The following is a 21,512-nucleotide window of genomic DNA, read 5'->3' as shown; positions in this document are numbered from 1 at the left end:
CTATACGGTCCTTTTTGCTTTTTTTCCTCAACCACTTTTATCATTCTGAATACAGTATAGGCTAGCGTTATTTTCATCGTCGCTACGAGGCATTTGAGAGACTAAAATAATGTATATAGCTCTTATAGTATGCCCTGTATGGTATATGAAGCATGACGCGGTGCAAATAACACGTATAATTTATGTTGTTTAGTGTTCGTGGTTTTTAAACATACGCAAATAATATATTCGCATGTCGTAACTTTTGTTCAGTAATTTCTTTCAAGTTCAATCGACACTTTAAAACGCTATATACGAACAGAAGATATACTACCATAGGATGCTATAAAATAGCTATACGACTTTACTTCAGGAAAAATTCGTCTTACATTATTACCTCTTATTTAGCTTTTATTATTATTAAAACACACGTCGTATCCATACAAAATGAAAATGCCAGCTGCATGCATGCAAGATAAAACCTCCCGCTTTACTTCAATATCTTTTTAAAGAATTATATATAATAATTACTAAATATTCAAAGGGTCAATTTCGAGTAGAATTGTACACACATCAAATTCAAATCAGATGGGAAAATAATGGGAAAATGAGTCGTTCCTCCGGCAGGAATCGAACCTACGCTTTCGCTCTTGCCACTGAGCATTGCACCGGTATCGCAAAAGCGTGGGTTCGATTCCTGCCGAAGAACCGATAGTTCACTGATTTTTCCATCAACTGTTCCTGGCTTGAATTTGAAGTGTGTACAATTCACCTCGAAATTATGACCCTTTGAACCTTAAATAAGATTCTAAAATTTACCTGCATCGAGTGAAGTGCTAAAAATCACAACTGATTTATAATCATTACTGTTTCAACGCAGCAAATGTATTTTTCCCTTTTTGTTATATTTATACGGGTGCATATATAGACATAGACTGAAATTTGATCGCTGACTTTTCTCGAAATATCTATTGATTGTTGTGCTAAATATAATTCATGAGCAAAATACTAAATATGTGAAACGTCAAACTGCTAATATACTACCTGCACTATCTTAAAGTGTGCAGTAAATTCGCTAAATTACAAACGTTCTGCATAAAACTCTTGATGTTCAGCAGTAATGTAAGAAGGCTTGAGACTATTTTTGATGTATTTAGCAAGGCAGCAAATTTAGCTTTACCGTAGACTATGTGTTTCACGTTCGCTTAATAAAATTTTATGCTCATGCATGAACGGCTGTGGGTGTATGCAGTCGTTTTAACATGAAGTTTCACACGGCGAACGTGAAGCTAAATTTGCTGCTTTACTAAATACATCAGAAATGGCTCATTGCTTTCTTACATTACTGCTGAACGTCACGAGTTTTATGTAGAACTTTTGAACACTTTGAGATTAATGAAGTTATAATACAAAGTTTATTAGCCGTTTGGCGTATGCCGTAAATGTCATGCAAGCTAAAGCAGTAAAGGTCTCTATCACTTGCTGCACCTGCGTCAAATATTAAAAACTTTTTTAGGACAATTGCCAAGGCTCATAAGTAGAGTACAAGTGACTTTGTCTACCATAAATGCTACCGAAAATTTGAAATAAACTTAAAAAGACTGATTTTGTTTCAAACCATTATGATATCTTGTTAGAAAATTTTCTTTTGCCTGGTGATATAGTTAACAAACGCGAGCACACTGTGTTTGCGGTGAATGCTGTTTGCAAATTGCAATATCGTATCTTTTATTCATCCTTTAAAGGTTTTCGAAATTACTAAACGATGCAATTAAAATACACTTTATTAATTCTAGTAAACATTAATAATTTTTACCTTTCCTGAACAGTTTTAGGCACAATCCGTCCCGGAGAGTTGTGTTCAGGGTAACGCGTGTACTTTGTGCACTGCATATATATAAATTATATTGGTTATACTGCCTTTTGAGGCACTTAATAAAACAACATGCACTTAATTTAAACAACCGTGCGTATACATGCACGTATGCCGCCATATCGGCTACTTGAAAACGTCTTTCATGCATGTTTCGTTAATTTGAATGCTATTTATTTTTGTTTCTATCTACAAAATTAAAATATTTTATTGCTTTTCGCAATTGCTGTGGTGCACGCGCAAATGAGTGCTTTAGTTTACGTTGAGTAGGTTTTTAGCTTACTATATCTACTTATATTAGCCATGACTGAATATATATCATATAAATGCTCCGACAAAATAAAATTACTCGTAATTGCGTACGAGTTTTAAGTACTGTATGACGTCTTCTAGCAGGTGCTAATGGTGTATTTATACATAATTTTATATACATCGCATATTCTCTATATTTATATATGCATGCATGTGTAAATTAAACTAAAAAATATGCAAACATATATTATTGCGCAGTCTCTATTCACATGTTTGTAACCTAAAAATATATCAGTTGGAAAATTCTATGTCTCACAGCAGTGTGCACAAAACCGGCAAGACAAGTCTAGACTAACATGTACAAGAAGAAAAGGTATCATGTAACACAGGTGTATCAGACATGCAGCTGATACAATAACGTTCAGTAAACTGTAGGAAATTGGAATGAATAACACTTGACATCCCACGTAATGAAATGCAAATGAACGAGATGTAAAACAGGGTCACGAACTAAGGCCTACACAGACAAGGCGAGATTTTTCAAGCTTTTATTTTCCAAAAGCAAATAAATGCTGACCTATCATAGAATTGTTGCAGATTACATAACGATAATACATTATTTTGTTGACTGCTCCGGCGTCCATAGATTCCAATTTTGCTTCCGGAATTTAATTAATATATGCTTCTGAAACTTGAAATTTCGGTTTGTGCATGTGGGCCTTTAATTAAGATCTAGAAGCGGTTTTTGAAGAATACAAAACTACTGATAGGATATAATGTATTCATTACGACCCATCTGCCATGAAAGTTTTGGCGTACTAATTTACCCTTTGAATTTAGAGTGTGAAGGGACCTAAAGGAATGGGGGATGGGGGGATGTCATATATAACATATACATGCATGTATGTTGTTTCACACCAGCGTCCCATGCATGCTGTGATCCATGTTAGGCCGGACATTGTTCTTTTAGCCGTAATACTCCGCCAGAAGGAGCAAATAATTTTCTTATAATTGCGCATACATAAAACCATTCTATATAAAGCTGGATTTCAACTTAGAGGAATTTTTGGATGGAACGAAATTTTTCGCTCGATTTTCTTTTGTAATGTGAAGAGAAATCCGCAACGGTCGAATTCTCACAATTGAAAAGAAAATCGAGCGAAAAATTTCTTTTAAATTGTGAGAATTCGACCGTTGCGGATTCCCTTTACTGGTCACAATTGAAAAGAAAATCGAGCGAAAAATTTCGTACTCGTTCACTTGTTCTCGTCCACGTAAATCGCACGTGAAATAGATTCTACAGAATAATATAAGCATGGGCATAAACAGGTCATGAAGCATGCAGATGGCCGTTATTTGTTATTGCGCACGTACGGTAAATTAGTTAAACGCGCCTACGTTTTTACCTATACGTTCTTGCGACCTTGCGAGGCAGTTAGCTGACTTAGCTCTGCGCGACAACCATCCGCACACGTGAGAAACTTGCCTCTCGAGGCGAATTACTCACGAAAAATATCCCGCACATGAGAGTAACTTGCTGAGCTAACAGGCTTGCGAGGTCTTTAACTCAGCTAATAGCTCTCGAGTACGGCGGGATTAAAGCTCCTACTTTCATTGATTACTTTCAAAGCAGTCACTACTAGCTGTTGGACTAAAAACATTAGTAACTTGAACGAAGCTATAGTAATTAAAATAAAACGTTTATGAGAGACGATACCTTTTATCCAAGGAAGTATATAGTGAACTTATTTCAATACCTGACGATCACAGGCGAATATTGAATATTATTGAGTTAAGAAAAACCGAAATTTCCAAGTAACCACTTTTAATTTAGAAGTAAAGTAGTCGAAAATAGAAGGAGTTCGTTTAGTTTCGCCTGTCAAGCTTCATCTCACCAAGGAACCTCGCAACAAGCACGGTCATCACGACAATGAGGAAAGATTAGCAGAACGTTTTATTATTATTAACGTTGTTTCCGGTTGCTAGGAGAAAGCGGCGCTCGTTATTCAATTTACAAAATTACATTATTATCAATTAAGATATGTGCATGTATTCGGATAGTGGGAAAACAAATTGGATTTTGTAAAAACACACAATATATCCGACAGTTTTAATTGCTTTTTGTGTCTTTCCCCGATATATATATATATATATATACATATATATATAATTATATATATATGTATATATATATATATATATATATATATATATATATATATATATATACACATATATATATATATATATATATATATATATATATATATATATATATATATATATATATATATATATATTGAGTTTATTACTGATCAAATCTATATAATTATTATGCATGTGCAACTTTTGTATAACGTGAAAAGTTTAATTGCGCAGGTTTAAACACGCTGCAGTTGTTATCTTTTATCTGTCAGCTTTGAGATGGATATGCCCAGTGCCAAGGAAAGTGCATGCGCGTAGAATATTGTTAAGGATGAGGAAAAATCCCATAGAAATTTAGTACGAGCTAGGGCATGAAAGAAAAGCGAAGAGCAGCTGCTGTGGGGAAATGTGGCTGAGTGGGAGACTTTATATAAAGACACACGCCGCCAGTGACGTAGACAGCCTGACGATTTTGTCCCACTATGTAAATTTCGAGTTATTATAATTATTCATGTCTTTAGAAATTTATTGTTTTCACAGTCAATGAACACCAAAATATCATAGCATAGCGGGACAAATCGTCAGGCTGGCTACGCTACTTACGCCGCGGATCATTTTTTTTTGCTCATACATGTCTTGAAATATCGGCGTTACTTTAATCGCAAGAAGAAAAACTTTTTCTTCATTGTACCATGTTGAATATTCGGCTGTTGAATAGCCGGTTGTATCAAGCCCGTTTAGCTTAGACGGCGGAGAAGTCAAAATTAAATAACACTCTTACATCTCTCTTGAACGAGTCAACTTGAATATTATGCACTATGTAGTTGTAAACAGTATATTTGTAATAAGGTTAGAAACATTTTGTTTGCTTGTTGAATAAAACGAGAGACTTGATTTCTATTTTGAACTTATTCGCCGTTTAGGCTAAACGGGCTTGATACAACCGGCCCCAGATGATTAATAAACCACGTTTAGAAGAAAATATTAAAGCTATCCAGCTGATCTAAGGTAAAGAATTAGCCATATGCTTTGTAATATTCTTCTAAGTTTGCATGGTGACATCAATAAGTAAATTAGTTTGTAGGTACATGTGCGTGCTGTAGGCCATTCAAGTTCTTACGTCAGTCAATTGTGTTAAAAATGTTGCGCGGTCAAGCATGTAATAGATTACGTCATCAAACATTTAACATTTTTAATTTTAACAGTGAACATTTTTAAGTATCGATCGATTGAGCAGAAGACCAACTCGAGTAGTGCGACAACGTCTTAAACAAACAAGATATGAGACCTGGAACGAGTTTCTTAGACCAACCCACATTTCTAACTTACAACGCTGATTGGTTGGATAAGGATCAGCCCACTCTGGTTGATGATGTCTGCAAGTTTCCCTCAACCGTTACTATAAAAGGGTGTGCACAACACTTCAATCTTCAGTGGACTAGCGGAGTAATCGTACAACCGACGTGTTCTCTTTATCTCATATCGACTCTTATCTGATATAATATATAGCATGCTTGCACAGCTGTCAGCCCGCTCATCACTGTGCTGGCGCGTGCAAAAGCCCAGCAACTGCGTCAATGAACTAATTTCACTTGGAAATTTCCAATTTTACTGGGGTAAAATAATTATATTCGAGAATTATTATATTCGAGAACATACCGAATATAGTGGGATTCAAAGTGGCCCAAATGCTATGTTATTTACGTTCAGGGATTGCGGACCATCTTTAGGTGGAGGGAAGGTTAGTCCCCGAGCCGGCGCGAATCGCCGTGCGAGGGTACTAATCCCGCCCGGAGATTAGGAATTACACCCGGTACACCCGGGTATTCTGACAGAACATTGGCGAATCCAAAGTTGCCCAAATGTCATGGACGTTCAATGGTCATGGTAGTTGTGCGCATGCGCGAAATTTGAACGAAGAAAGAACGTCGTCTACAACTTGCTGATTGGCTAAGACAAAAAGAGAGCATGCATGAGAGCGTCAGCATTTTAACCGTCATTTTGCAAACTATTTTTTAAAAATATAAAATGAAATCATGGAGTCAAATATTAAAACAGTAATAAAAGATTTAAAGATCATCACAGCACAGAAACAGTTAGCGAAAGAAGAACGACTCGTAGTTTATAATGTTTGAAGTGGTAGGTGTCTATATTTTGCTTATTCAGTGTTTGCTGTAAGAATGCATTGTTATTTTGACAAGTACGAGCTTTGTATGTCGTTTTACAAGGAGCTAACCGACCGTTCAAGGCTTTACATCATCGCCTTAACTTTTAAAAGAGTTCTCAAAAGTGTACTTCAGAGTATTGATAAAACTTTGCAGCTTATATAGTCGCTAAAATCATTGAATAAAATAAATAATCACAGCATTCGACGTCTAGTGCTTGTATGGTTATAATAATTATTTGTGCTGTTTTGATGTTTTGAAAGTTTAGCTATATATATAGAAAAGTTTAACGCTCACTTAAACTGCAACGTAATGCAGCAGGCAAACAGGTGATTTCTGTTCATCTTTACGACTGTCTTTTTTTCCGAAAAATTTGCATGAGTTATTTCATAATATTAGCGTAGAAAGTTAGGTCTGGGTAGCGCACGAAATATTCTACTTCGTTTAAAATGGCGAGGGATTGCTGCATGCATGTATTTCTAGTATTCGTATGTTCGCGTTCTCTCTTATTCGCATCCCTTTAAATTGATTTCTTTCACAGTCTTTTAACACAAATATTTGAATAGGAGATCCTCACGTAAAAATCTTTCGCGGCCCTTGATGTTGGACGTTCAATGGTCATTGTACTTGTGCGCACGCGTGGAATTTAAAGTACCGAAGACTGGTAATTTAAACAAGTAAAAAAACAATTACCTGAAGACAAAAAGTAGTATTTCAATGAAAACTCCGCAATTTATCAATTTTTTTCCGTATGAATGCACTGTTGATGTTAATAGCGTTCATTCTTTTCATTCTGACTTAAGGTACTCGTGATGCTAGTCTTTAAAGGGCGGTCTGTTTTCCCAATAAAGACAATAGATTATTAATTGTACTTGCAAAGTAACCGGTAAAAAGGTCTGCGTGCGCGCCAAATTTGCATGTGAGTGTGAGCGGGAATTCTGAACAGATCAATCATGCATATTCATTGATAAAATATAAGTTAAACGAGCATAAAAATTTACAAAACGTGTAGACTAGGCATTTGTTGAAAGCGTTCACAGCAAAGTGCGAACACTCATGCAGGTTTTGCTCTGCATGCGGTGAGAAAAAAGCAGCTTTTCAATGAGAAATCATTCAACGTAATGACGAGCAGCAAACCATTGTAATATGACGATACCATAAGGACCTAGAATTGTAGTGGCTAATCAGTATTAGTGCAAGTAATTATATTGTTTTTAATGGCATTCGTTTTTAATGAAATTTGGGACCGGTTTTTGAAGAAAAAATCTTTTTGCCGTCTTATTATTGAGATTGAGATTGAGGTTTATTCGAATTGCAATTCAATTGAGGTTTATTATCCAAATTGTTTGAATACTATAAACGAAGACTTGTTGAAAAGATTATAATAAGCAAATGAATAAGAAATACGTCATTACATGCAGCCGTAAGTGGTGTTTTTGAGTGAACGCAAGCCGAAATAATTATGCGATGGCAAATTAAGACGTATTAAACTTCTGGCCAAGCAGGCCCAAGCCATGTAGCTTTTATTAATGCTAGAACTAAATACACTGCTATTTACTTTTAGCTCTGTGGCATGTATACGATTAGAAACTATTTTAAATTACAATTTTAAACTATTTTGAAATCCAATGAATAAAGTGATTTCCTTTTAGACACTCATATGTACACAACATATCCGTCGACACTTTCAAAGCGGCTGGTGACATTACCGCTGCATTGTCTGTGTTTTATTATCGTGCAAAAGTCGTTATTTATTTATAATAGTTGGATAAAACTTGAATATGTTAACTTCCCAAAAAATGTAAACAAAAGCAGCGTCTAGAAGGATCTCTTTCTTGACTCACTCTTTAACATCAACTATATTAATTATAGTCATTTCCAATCCCTCTGTTTTAGTTCGTGCAATAATGAAATGTGAACAGGCGTCCAAATTATAGCCTTTTGGAGTTTAACTTTATATCTTCGTTATAGGCCTTCTACCTTTATCGTAATTTTGCGTGTCAACGTTTGTTACGTAACTTACGTTCGCACTACTTTTCAAAGGGTTTTCAACAAGAATAGATGCGGTTTATTTTAAATATAATACTCAACTACAACTCAACTTAATATCTCAACTCATTTGAAGCGGGTACATTCAAAGGCCCGTTTACACTACATTCAATTTATTGGCACGGCACGGCTAAAATGGGTACCCGTGCTTATAGTGCTTGACCTTTGTTTTGGTAGCCTGAACACTAATAAAATTCAGCACGGGTACCCTTATAGCCGTGCCGTGCCAATAAATTGAGTGTGCAGTAAAAGCAAAGCACATGCACTAATGGAAACGCAAGCAATCAAGGGGATCACCTGCAAACTCAGTCACTCTTTGACGATCTTATTGTAGTCATTATCAATCTTCATGTTCATTTTCGTGCAGTGTACGAACAAGTGCCATAATTATGGTTCTTCTCAAATATACGTCTTCACTTGTGTGTGTGTGTGTGTGTGTGTGTGTGTGTGTGTGTGTGTGTGTGTGTGTGTGTGTGGGTGTGTGTGTGTGTGTGTGTGTGTGTGTGTGTGTGTGCTTGCTGATGTTTTGAACTAGAATATGTGCGGATCATGCGGATCAGTTTAAATATAATACCTCAACTTTGGCCGGGGTAAATACAAGGCTCCCTGCAAGGAGCGATTGTGTTTTGCTTTCTCCAAAGAAATATCCTGAAGGGGGCTGATAGGTAAAACCAAGATTAGCGTAGCACTCATAAGTTTTCTGGGAGTTTGTTTCGTCCGCAATTGAAAAATCAGGACCAGTGCCAAACTTAACGGCAGATTTTTTGTTTCGCTGTATTGCATTTTTGTCACTCGAATTTTTCAAAGGCGACTTAAATGGTGCGAGGTCATCGTTATTGCGAAATGAAAACAAAAATGAACCTGGAGCAGGCCCAGAACGGCCTTTCGCTACTGTCCACTCAGAATTGGCAAATCCACCAAATACGAGAGGCTTTTCATTTTTATCAACTTTTACAACCGTCAGCGTCGGAACTTTCGGGTCGCAACGGTTATGAAATTCTACCACATTATAGCTTTTCATATCGTCTGATGTCGCTCTCCAGCAAACACTCCAATTCCCGGTCTGTGGCAACCAATCTCCCAATAGTTTTGTAAATTCTGGAGCCTCACCTGACAATATGTCCGAATCGAATTCGTGAACTATAAAAGGTAAAAATAGTTTGACTTCAAATAGCTTGGAAACAATGTCACGTGCGTATCCTTTACAGTATGAAAATTATCTCAAAAGTTCTTGATTAAACTAAGGGTACGTTTCTATGTTCGCAATTTCCTCAATAACTACTTACATCTCAAAGCGGCGCGTAGTCTGCAATATTTGCAATTATATCCGCTCGCCTTTTAGATGGAAAGAAGCTTAATCATCCTCCTACACCAATATCTATTTGCCACCCCCCGATATCTTTAGAGATATTCCTCTCAGGCATTTTTGATATGCAAGGCCGTTGCTAAAAGCGGCGGGGGGGGGGTGCATATTCATATCTTCATGTTCGTACGACCGTAGAAACAATAGCAAACAAATTAAACCATCCGGGCTTAAGACGAATATTTTTAACAGTTATTCCATAGCTATAGGAATTCCAATGAATGATATTTGAGTAATAAAACTTAGTCCAGTTGCGTTGTGAGTTGTGAGACTGACGTTAAGGGAGTTATTGGGATTTCTATGCATGGCCATAGTTATTTCACGTACCGTTAAATACTTTTTTTTCAAAGTTTGTCGCCCTTTCGGTGGGCTTTGTCTTTGGTGTACTTTTATCAAGGAAAACGTGAATATCATGGTCGCTCAACTCCCTAAATCTTGCCGTAATTTTCTTTACGTTTCTCTGCTAGACAGATAGCAGCTAATATCTGTCTAGTAAATATCCAATCAGATTGCACATTAGCTCATATCCTGCGCTTGTGTATATAATAAATCAATATGCACCCCCACCATTTTTAGGCTGCTAGCGACGGTCCTGCTGATGTTTTTTTTACACCTTCGGCATCTGTTGATGTGCATTTAGTTTCCAGACCGAAACTCTATCAAAACCTTATTCATCCCGGGGATCCGAATTAATGCATGCTAATGAAATAAAAAATTGGAACGCACGATTGGAATACATCTCAATATAAATGGTAAAAAAATTATGTTTTAAGGTAATTCTTTTTCAGGCAACTTCGGTCAAATTACGCACTAAACTTCACCCTAAAATTTTTTTTAAGGATCATAACTTCAATTTACGCAACAATCGTGGGCAAAAAGTATGATTATTTTATAGAATTTTAGGCAAAAAATTATGATTATTACTCCTGAAATTAAAAATATTTTGTGCTCAAAGAACAAAGTGGATTTTTGACGTTGCGTTTTAATACCCCGACTTTTATAAAAATGTTGAATAAAATAATCTTGCCTGAACATGTTGTCCCATTTCCTGCAAATCCTCTGCGACAGTGACATTCGTAGGAGCCAATAGTGTTATTGCAGGTTGCGTTTGAGTGACATTCGTAAGTTCCAAGGGAACACTCGTCAATATCTGGAATGAACGATAAAGAGAAACAAGTTAATGAACTTTAATTATAACATAAAAGAAATTCTTGCATCATTTGTAATGACAGTGACATTCGTAGGAGCCAATAGTTTTATCGCAGGTTGCTTTCGAGTGACATTTGTGAGTTCCGAGGGAACATTCGTCAACATTGGAAAATAACGATCTTGTTGAGAGCCTAGAACACTTTTATCTTTTTCTTTGCAAAATTTCTTCCGTCAAACAAATACTGGTATAACTTAACATCAAATGTGGTGTAACAACTGTCTAAAATAGACAAAACACTTTTCGACGTTTCCACCTGAGGAATGAGGACCTTCGTCAGGACTAACTCTCGCTACTAACTCTCCTGACGAACGCCCTCAGGTCGAAACGCCGAGAAGTGTTTTTTGTCTATTGTACTAGGCAGTTGTTATTATACCACATTTGATGCAATGTTACTTGGAGACGCTGCCATGCTGCTCCCCAGTTATATAGGAACATAAATCCTTGTATAGTTTGACTTCACATAGCTTGGAAACAATGTCGCATGCGTATCAGATCCTTTACAGTATGGAAAATCTCTCAAAAGTTTTATGTTTTGATCAAATTAGGGGTGCGTTTCCATGTTCGCAATTTCCTCAATAACTATTTACATCTGAAAGCGGCACGTAGTCTGCATGGAGAGTCCTGTTCGAATCAGTAGCGGTCTTTGACTAGTATCCGAAATATTTGCAATTATATCTTCTTTCCTTTTACATGGAAAGAAGTTTAATTATCATCATACACCAATATCTATTTGACACCCCCGATATCTTTTAAAATCTTCCTCCCAGTCACTTCTAATGTGCAAGGTCATAGCTAAAAGCTTAATTGGGGGGGTAGTGCATATTCATATGTTCATGTTCGTTCATGTGTCGACTTGGTTCACACCCCTTAGCTATATAACAAAGTCGATTAAAATAATCTTGCCTGAACATGTTGTCCCATTTCCTGTAAATCCGCTGCGACAGTGACATTCGTAGGAGCCATTAGTGTTAATGCAGGTTGCGTTTGAGTGACATTTGGGCTTTTCCAGGGCACACTCGTCAGTATCTGAAATGAACGATCATGTTGAGAGTCTAGAACACTTTTTACCGTTTAACCTCTTTTAAAGGCATTTCTGAGAAATTTCTTCCGTCAAAGGATTACTGGTATGTCGTGTGCCAACCAGATCCCTTACAGAAGTGCCGGGTCTACTTGTTGGGCGTCATGGTTCCTACCATATGTATTATTAGGGGTGTATATGACACTGAGTATTTTTTTGACAATGAAACTGAATTGCTTATATAAAAAGAGGCTTCAGTAGATCCAGATTCTCTGAAAGTTAAAATTTTAGTTTTCATATTTTCATATTTTGATTATTTTAGGGATGCGTTTCTGTTGGAGACAGGCCCGTTCATAATCAATAATCAATCATAGTTAATTTAGTTAATATGACGCATGTCAAAAGACAGAGAGTTATTAGAGAGAGAGTGAGACTGTGAGCATTTGTAATTTGAGTTGGAAACATTAAAATAAACTTTCATTGTGATCTTTGGTGGATTATCTAACGGAGGCTGAACATTCACCAAATTTCGAGGTTAACTTTTTAAAATTGTCCTAATAATTTTTGAAATCTGAAGGCGGTGCGTAATCGGCAATGATCATGAGATTCCTGCTCAAATTATACAAGCTGCACGCGGACTAATTCAAATCAGTAGCGGTCTTTTGCTGGTATCCAAAATAATTGGAAATATTTCCATTCGCCTTTTGGATAGGAAGAAATTTTCTCTTCATGCTGTTTTGATGTGCATTTTGTTTCCAAACCCAACTCTGTCAAAACTCTATTTATTCAAAACACAATTTCATCAAAAATTTCACACTATACTAATAAAATAAAAAATTTATCAACAATACAACAAGATATTTTCCTCCAACCTTGTAAACAACTTTTATTGTTTATCTAAAAAGTAAGATATATTTATTGTAAGGCACATTATGGAAATAATTAAAATTTCAAATGTTACTCAAACTTATGCCCTTGAACTATGCGCAGAACGCATATAGTTCATCATTTTTAACATTGCCTAGAAAAATTGTCAGTGGGACGAGCATCGCACGGGCATCGCAAAAGCGTATAGGTTGGATATATTTCCGCAATGAATACAAAAATATTTCATACCGTTGTTGTATTAATTAGATAAATATGATCGTAAGAAGCATTTTTCTCCAACACTTCCTGTGATGTAATTTCGTCGACCACGCTGTGCAACATTTCACAATTCGTTTCGTTGTCTTTCGAATGTTTTTTATAGTTGATTGATCTGCAACATGGCTCAGTCACACATTTCACCAGGCAATCGATCATCTTGCCCAGAACAAACATACGTTTAACAACCGAGCCTTTAAGCCAGGAGTCTAGAATATGTAAATGTTCATTCATTCAGTCATTCATTCGAAAAAATAGGCCATTCTATCTTTTGTAAAAATGAGTAAATTAATGCATTTAGTTATAACAAACTTTCCATACTCCGCAAATCAAATTTGACAAGAATAAAATGCTTGTGTTAATCTAAGTCAAACAGTATTTTTACCTCAGAACATTTACTGTATGATTGCTAGGTCTCGAAATTTTATTTTTTGTGACTATTTCAAAGCAAGAACCCCGTATAAATTTAGAGTTTTCGGGATGTACTTGTGATCGCCATGGATCTATTAATAGACTGGAACCGCACTTTAGTTGAAACAAGTTTTGTCAATTCACGATTTTTAATCTATTTCATATTAGCTATACAGTGCAAACCCATATTAGGGCATATACGATGAAATGTCATAAACGATAAAACTACTTAAAATATGTATACTTTCAGGCATCGAGTGCTTCTCGGTAAGTCAAAGCAGTTAAATTTCATACTATGAGACTTGCATATTGCTATATTCTTGTTTATCATGATGATTTTTTGAGCACACGTACCATAGTGCTGCGGTTTCATCCAATGCGAATGCGCAATGGTTCATATTTGCAATTGTGTGGACGTTGCTCGCGTCAGCTAAATGCATACGTTTAGTCAAAAGGGAGAGAATTTTTGTCAGCATAACCACGATATAATATTATTATGTTTATCAGAAATAAATATAGCTAAACAAGATCAAGTTTTTTGACACGCAATATTGCCATTATCTGAAGACTACCCAAGAGGTGACTGGTGGGAGATAAAGGCACTTCGTGTATTTACTCGCAGCATTTCACTTACAATTATTTGTAATTCTAGTATACTATTCATAATATGCTTCAAACGATAAAAGCGTTTCAACATTTTACTTTATAGGCCTATATCGAAAGATATAGTCACCTTCCAGAGTTGAGTTGTAACAAATGACAACTTCCCTCTCCGAATCTGTTCCTTTCAGAAGTATGCAGGAAATGAATATGAATAACCAGAGATTCGCCATTGTTTCCTCTTATTATTGTGTTCAATTTATTCACCTATAAAAAATTTGTCATAGCGGTGAATACAGGCAGAGCTAACCCTTGGGTTACAATGCAAATTTTATTGCGTTAGAATGTTTGGGCCGTACTGTACTGCAAAAATGTATAAAGTCAAAAAAGGAATAAAAAATATATAATTGTTCGCTTGATGGATAAATGTAGCACTGAATATGTAGCTACATGAAAAGGTTATACAACTAATTTAACCTTTAAACCTATATAATTATTAATCTATAAACCCACATAATCTATATAAAACCTTTTTTCTATAAACTTAGAATCAAATCATTAATCATGGACCTATAATCTATAAATCTATAAATCTATAGTCTATAAACCTATATATTATCTATAAACCTACTGGGTGTCCCAAAAAAAAGTACCTATTTTTAATTCAACATAACTTATAAACGAACAAAAGAATTACAATCAAATAATCCATGTGTAGTTGAGTAATGTCTAACTTAAAGTTTGATATATTGCATATGAAGTTTGAGCGTGTAGTTTCTGAGATATTCGCGTTTAAAATCGCAGCAAAGTTTTGAAATGTGTCAAAAATCAGCAAAAAATGGCTTGTCAAACGCAACAATCCGGTATCTACAGGGGCAATTTCCTGGTCGACTCATGAGTAAACGCGGCGATTGGCCACGGCCTCCACGCTCCCCTGACCTGACCTGACGGTGTGTGATTTCTTCCTCTGGGGCTATTTAAAGCAGCAGATTTGGGAAGTTCCTCATGACCAACAACCTCAAAACTTGGGAGAACTTCGCCAGGCGATTGTTAGGTCATGTCGCAATTTGGACGCCCACATGATTCAAAGGTCTTTTGATGGCATGCTGACACGGGAAGAAAGTGCGTTGCTGCTGGTGGACATGAATTTGCAGATGAATAAGAACAAGTAAAAAACAATTTAAAAAAAAACAACTAAAAAATAAGTTACAAGACACCATGTTACGAACCGGTATTGTTGAAACAAGTTTAATAGGCCATTTTTTCCTGATTTTTGACAAGTTTCAAAACGTTGCTGCGACTTTAAACGCAAATATCTCAGACACTACTCGTCCAAACTTCATATGTAATATATCAAACTTTAAGTTAGACATTACTCCACTTAATATGGATTATTTGTTTGGCATTCTTCAGTTCGCTTACAAGTTATGTTGAATTAAAAATAGGTACTTTTTTTGGGACATCCGGTATAATTCATAAAACCTATATAATCTTTAAACTTAAAATCAAATCATGCATGAATGTATATAAATCTATATATTATAATCTATAAACGTATATAATCTGTAAACCTATAACCCATAAAACCTAGCTATAATCTATAAACTATATAATGAAATCATGAGCATATAATCTATAAATTAATCTATAATCTATAAACGTATGACCTATAAAGCTATTATCAAATCATGGGAGGTTTTTAACTGATAGCTACCTCCATTAGGACGGTAATTTTCTTATCTCTCTGACAACATTTTTCCTTTTTAAACAAATAAATTTATACAATTTGTGATCTAGGTTCTGCTCGACTTACATCTTTCTTACACATTTTTCAATAAATTTATTCATTTTCTATATATGAACCTATCAGGGACCGCGAATATTTTTTACTTCGCTCAAATTTACAAGCAATATTTTTAGCAATTTGTATTTTTTGCTTACAAGTATATGCAGTGCATCTTATCTTAAATACTATCGTAACTTTTACTGCTTCAACGTATATTTCAATAAAACACACAAATGAGTTTTCTATTTTCCAACGATATCTGTCGTAATAAATCCTCCATGTTAAAAAATGGATTAAAATTAGTTATGTTCAGTACATATGTTTGGCCGAAAAAAATACAAAGAGACAAAAAAGTATATCTACTATTTCCCAATAATTCTTAAATGGAGAGGCATTTGCGCTATTTCAGAGGCCTATAATTCAAAATTGTCCGGGGGGGGACCAATTGCCAGAGCCCCATGCAGCAATACGAAAAACGCTCAGCGGTCCCTGTCCTATATATTATTTAAATCATGGGAGGTTTTAACTGCACAATACCCCATTTTTACTTCCAGTGAATTGAAACAATATTTCCTTCTTGCTTTTTTTCCTTAACCACTTTTATCATTCTGAAAGTAAGCTAGGGTTATTCTTATCGTCAGTACAAGGCATTTGAGAGACTAACATAATGTATAGCTCCTATAGTATGCCCTCGTATGAAGCATGACGCTTTGCATATAACACGTATAATTCATATTGTTTACTGCTCGTGGTTTTTAAACATACGAAAAATATTAATGATATATTCGCAAGTCGTAACTTTTGTGCAGTAAATTCTTCCAGTACAATCGACACTTTAAAACGCTATATACGAATAGAAGATTACGACTTTACTTTCAGGGAAAATTCGTCTCACATTATTTCCTCTTAGCTTTCAATATTATTAAAACACATGCACGTCGTATCTACACAAAATGAAAATGCCAGCTGCATGCATGCAAGATAAAACCTCCCGCTTTACTTATCTCTTTAAAGAATTATATATAATAATTACTAAAGATTCAAAGGGTCAATTTCGAGTAGAATTGTACACACTTCAAATTCAAGTCAGATGGAAAACTAATGGGAAAATGAGTCGTTCCTCCGGCAGGAATCGAACCTACGCTTTCGCTCTTGCCACTGAGCATTGCATCGGCATCGCAAAAGCGTAGGTTTGACTCCTGCTAGTTGACTCATTTTTTCATCAACTGTTCCTGGCTTGAATTTGAAGTGTGTATAATTCCACATGAAATTATTCTAAAATTTACCTCCATTGAGTGAAGTGCCAAAATCATAACCGATTTATAATCATAACTGTCTCAACGCAGCAAATGTATTTTTCCCTTTTTGTTATACACATGCACATGCATAGACTTAAATTTGATCGCCGACTTTTCTCGAAGTATCTATTGATTGTTGTGCTAAATATAGTTCATGAGCAAAATACTAAATATGGCAAACGTCAAACTGCTAATATACTATACCTGCACTATCTTAAAGTGTGCAGTAAATTCGCTAAATTACAAACGTTCTGCATAAAACTCTTGATGTTCAGCAGTAATGTAAGAAGGCAATATAGACTTTTTCTGATGTATTTAGTAAAGCAGCAAATTCAGCTTTACCGTAGACTATGTGTTTCACGTTCGCCTCATAAAATTTTATGCTCGTGAACGGCTGTGGGTGTATGCAGTCGTTCTAACATGAAGTTTCACACGGCGAACGTGAAGCTAAATTTGCTGCTATTTATTTCTATATACAAAATTACAATATTTTATTGCTTTTCGCACTTGCTGTGGTGCACGCGCAAAATGAGTCGTTTAGTTTACTTTGAGTAGATTTTTAGCTTACTATATGTACTCATATTAGCCATGACTGAATATATATCATAAATGCTCCGATAAAATAAAATTACTTGACGTATTTGCGTACGAGTTTTAAGTACTGTATGACGTCTAGCTTCTAGCAGGTGCTAAAGGTGTATTTATACATATAAACATCGTATTTTCTATATTTATATATGCATGTTCAAATTAAACTAAGAAATATGCAAACATATATTTTTGCGCAGTCTCTATTCACATGTTTGTAACCTAAAAATATATCAGTTGGAAAATTCTATGTCTCACAGCAGCGTGCATAAAACAAAACAAGTCTAGACTAACATGTACAAGAAGAAAAGGTATCATGTAAAACAGGTGTATCAGACATGCATGCAGGTGATACAATAACGTTCAGTAAACCGTAGGAAATTGGAATGAATAACACTTGACATCCCACGTAATGAAATGCAAATGAACGAGATGTAGAACAGGGTCACGAACTAAGGCCTACACAGACAGGGCGCGATTTTTCAAGCTTTTATTTTCCAAAAGCAAATAAATATTATCCTATCATAATATGGTTGCAAATTACATAACGATAATACATTATTTTGTTCACTGCTCCGGCGTCCATAGATTCCAATTTTGCTTCCGGAATTTAATTGATATATGCTTCTGAAACTTGAAATTTTGGTTTGTGCATGTGGGCCTTTAATGAAGATTTAGAAGCGGTTTTTGAAGCATACAAAACTACTGATAGGATATAATGTATTCATTACGACCCATCTGGCATGAACGTTTTGGCGTACTAATTTATCCTCGAATTTAGAGTGTGAAGGAACCTTATATAAGGAATGGGGGATGTCATATATAACATACACATGCATGTATGTATGCATGTTGTCTCACACCAGTGTTCCATGCATGCTGTGATCCATGTTAGGCCGGACATTGTTCTTTTAGCCGTAACACTCCGCCGGAAGAAGCAAATAATTTTCTTATAATTGCACAAACATAAATCCATTCTTTATAAAGCCGGTTTTCAACTGGGAGGACTTTTTGGATCGAACGAAATTTTTCGCTCGATTTTCTTTTCCAATGTGAGGAGAAATCCGCTACGATCGAATTCTCACAATTAAAAAGAAAATCGAGCAAAAAATTTATTTTCAATTGTGAGAATTCGACCGTTGCGGATTCCCTTCACCTGTCACAATTGAAAAGAATATCAAGCGAAAAATTTCGTTCGATCGTAAAATTTCGCTTGGTGGAAAAGGATTAATTCACTTGTTTTCGTCCACGTAAATCGCACGTGAAATAGCATCTACAGAATTTATGCATGGGAATAAACAGGTCATGAAGCATGCAGATGGCCGTTACTTGTTATCGCGCACGTACGGTAAATTAGTTAAACGCGCCTACGTTTTTACCTATATGTTCAAAATCCCGTTCATCAAAGCATGCCAAATGCACAGAATATTATTTCCTTTCATTTTATCACACAGACAACAAAAAATATGTCAAGCGTGTAGAAAAATGAGAAAAACATACTAACTAAAGCCCATCCCGCACACGAGAGCTATCAGCTGAGCTAACGACCTCGCGAGGCAGTTAGCTGACTTAGCTCAGCGCGACAACCATCCGCACAGGTGAGAAACTTGCCTCTCGAGGCGAATTACTCACGAAAAATATCCCGCACACGAGAGTAACTTGGTGAGCTAACAGGCTCGCGAGGTCTTTAACTCAGCTAATAGCTCTCGTGTACGGCGGGATTAAAGCTCCTACTTTCATTGATTATACTTTCAAAGTGATCATTACTGTTGGACTAAAACGTACATTAGCAACTTGAACGAAACTATAGTAATTAAAAGCGTTTATGAGAAACGATACCTTTAATCCAAGGAAGTATAAAGTGAACTTATTTCAATACCTGACGATCACAGACGAATGTTGAATATTGAGTTAAGAAAAGCCGAAATTTCCAAGTAACAACTTTTAATTCAGAAGTAAAGTAGTCGAAAATAGACGGAGTTCTTTTAGTTTCACCTGTCAAGCTTCGTCTTACCAAGGAACCTTGCGACAAGCACGGTCATCACGACAATGAGGAAAGATTAGCAGAACGTTTTATTATTATTAACGTTCTTTCCGGTTGCTAGGAGAAAGCGGCGCTCGTTATTCAATTTACAAAATTACATTATTATCAATTAAGATATGTGTATTCGGATAGTGGGAAAACAAATTGGATTTTGTAAAAACACACAATATATCCGACAGTTTTAATTGCTTTTTGTGCCTTTTCCCGATACTCTTAAATATATATATATATATTGAGTTTATAACTGATCGAATCTATATATTATGCATGTGCAACTTTTGTATAACGTGAAACGTTTAATTGCGTAGGTTTAAACACGTTGCAGTAGTTCTCTTTTATCTGTCGGCTTTGAGATGGATATACCCCAGTGTAAAGGAAAGTGCATGCACGTAGAATATTGTTAAGGATGAGGAAAAATCCCATCGAAATTTAGTACGAGCTAGGGCATGAAAGAAAAGCGAAGAGCAGCTGCTGTGGGGAAATGTGACTGAATGGGAGGGTTTATATTAAGACACACGCCGCAGGTGACGTAGCCAGCCTGACGATTTTGTCCCACTACGTAAATTTCGAGTTATTATAATTATTCATGTCTTTAGAAATTTATAGCTTTCACAGTCAATGAACACCAAAATATTTTATTTATATAGCATAGCGGGACAAATCGTCAGGCTGGCTACGCTACTTACGCCGCGGATCATTTTTTTTGCTCATGCATGCAGTGTCTTGAAATATCAGCGTTACTTTAATCGCAAGAAGAAAGTCTTTTTCTTCATTGTAGCATGTTGAATATTCCGATCTGGGGCCGGTTGTATCAAGCCCGTTTAGCTTAAACGGTGGATAAGTCAAAATTACATAACACTCTTATATCTCTCTTGAATGAGTCAACTTGAATATTATGCACTGAATATATAGTTGTAAACAGTATCTTTGTATTATGCATGGTTAAAACCATTTAGTTTGCTTGTTGAATAAAACGATATCATAGATTTGCTTTCTATATTGAGCTTATCCACCGTTTAAGCTAAACAGGCTTGATACAACCGGCCCCATACGATTAATAAACCACCTTTAGAAGAAAATATTAAAGCTATCCAGCTGATCTAAGATTAAGAATTAGCCATATGTCGGAACCTCAATAATTATTTCCTATTAACGTCTGAACTTGATGTTTTGTAATATTCTTGCAAGTTTGCATGGTGACATCAATAAGTAAATTAGTTTGTAGGTACACCACGTAAGTATTTAATACTGCAAAGCTTTCGGTCCGTTAATCCTGGCCTTCAATGATCCTTTATTTATTTATCCGTTATTTACTGATCCTTTATTGCACTGATAAAGGCCCAGGTTAACGGACCGAAAGCTTTGAAGTATTAAATACTCACGTGGTGTATACCTACAAGCTAATTTACCTTTTGATGCTTAGCATTCTAACTCATTCTTTTTCCACAGAAAGGTTTTTAGTCTATATTTTACACAGAGTTGCTTCCCTCGCACTATCCCTTTCCGTAAAGTAGAGCAGCTGCATGCACGGAGACGTATTTATACCCACGGTTACTGATAGCATATTTTAAGGCCAAAAGTTTCTTTC

The 21,512-nt window shown here is 35.8% G+C and overlaps 1 protein-coding gene across 1 annotated transcript; it reads right to left on the bottom strand.

The window, feature by feature from the left end:
* Window positions 1–9,018: 9,018 nt before the first annotated feature.
* LOC114540535 lies at window positions 9,019–19,911 on the bottom strand. Its single transcript, XM_028560657.1, has 7 exons — window positions 19,720–19,911; window positions 14,342–14,475; window positions 13,171–13,406; window positions 12,927–12,951; window positions 11,940–12,062; window positions 10,854–10,976; window positions 9,019–9,603 (listed from the first exon to the last, which is right to left on the bottom strand). Exons 2-7 carry the CDS (start codon window positions 14,439–14,441, stop codon window positions 9,020–9,022), a joined length of 1,191 nt encoding a protein of 396 aa, XP_028416458.1. The 5' UTR covers window positions 14,442–14,475; window positions 19,720–19,911; the 3' UTR covers window position 9,019.
* Window positions 19,912–21,512: the final 1,601 nt, after the last annotated feature.

Source organism: Dendronephthya gigantea, unplaced genomic scaffold (genome assembly GCF_004324835.1).
Source record: "Dendronephthya gigantea isolate DGI-Jeju-01 unplaced genomic scaffold, DenGig_1.0 000003F, whole genome shotgun sequence".
In the NCBI taxonomy this organism is placed as follows: domain Eukaryota; kingdom Metazoa; phylum Cnidaria; class Anthozoa; order Malacalcyonacea; family Nephtheidae; genus Dendronephthya; species Dendronephthya gigantea.
The sequence above is the reverse complement of the archived record's forward strand: the minus strand, read 5'-3'. Positions and strand labels throughout refer to the sequence as shown.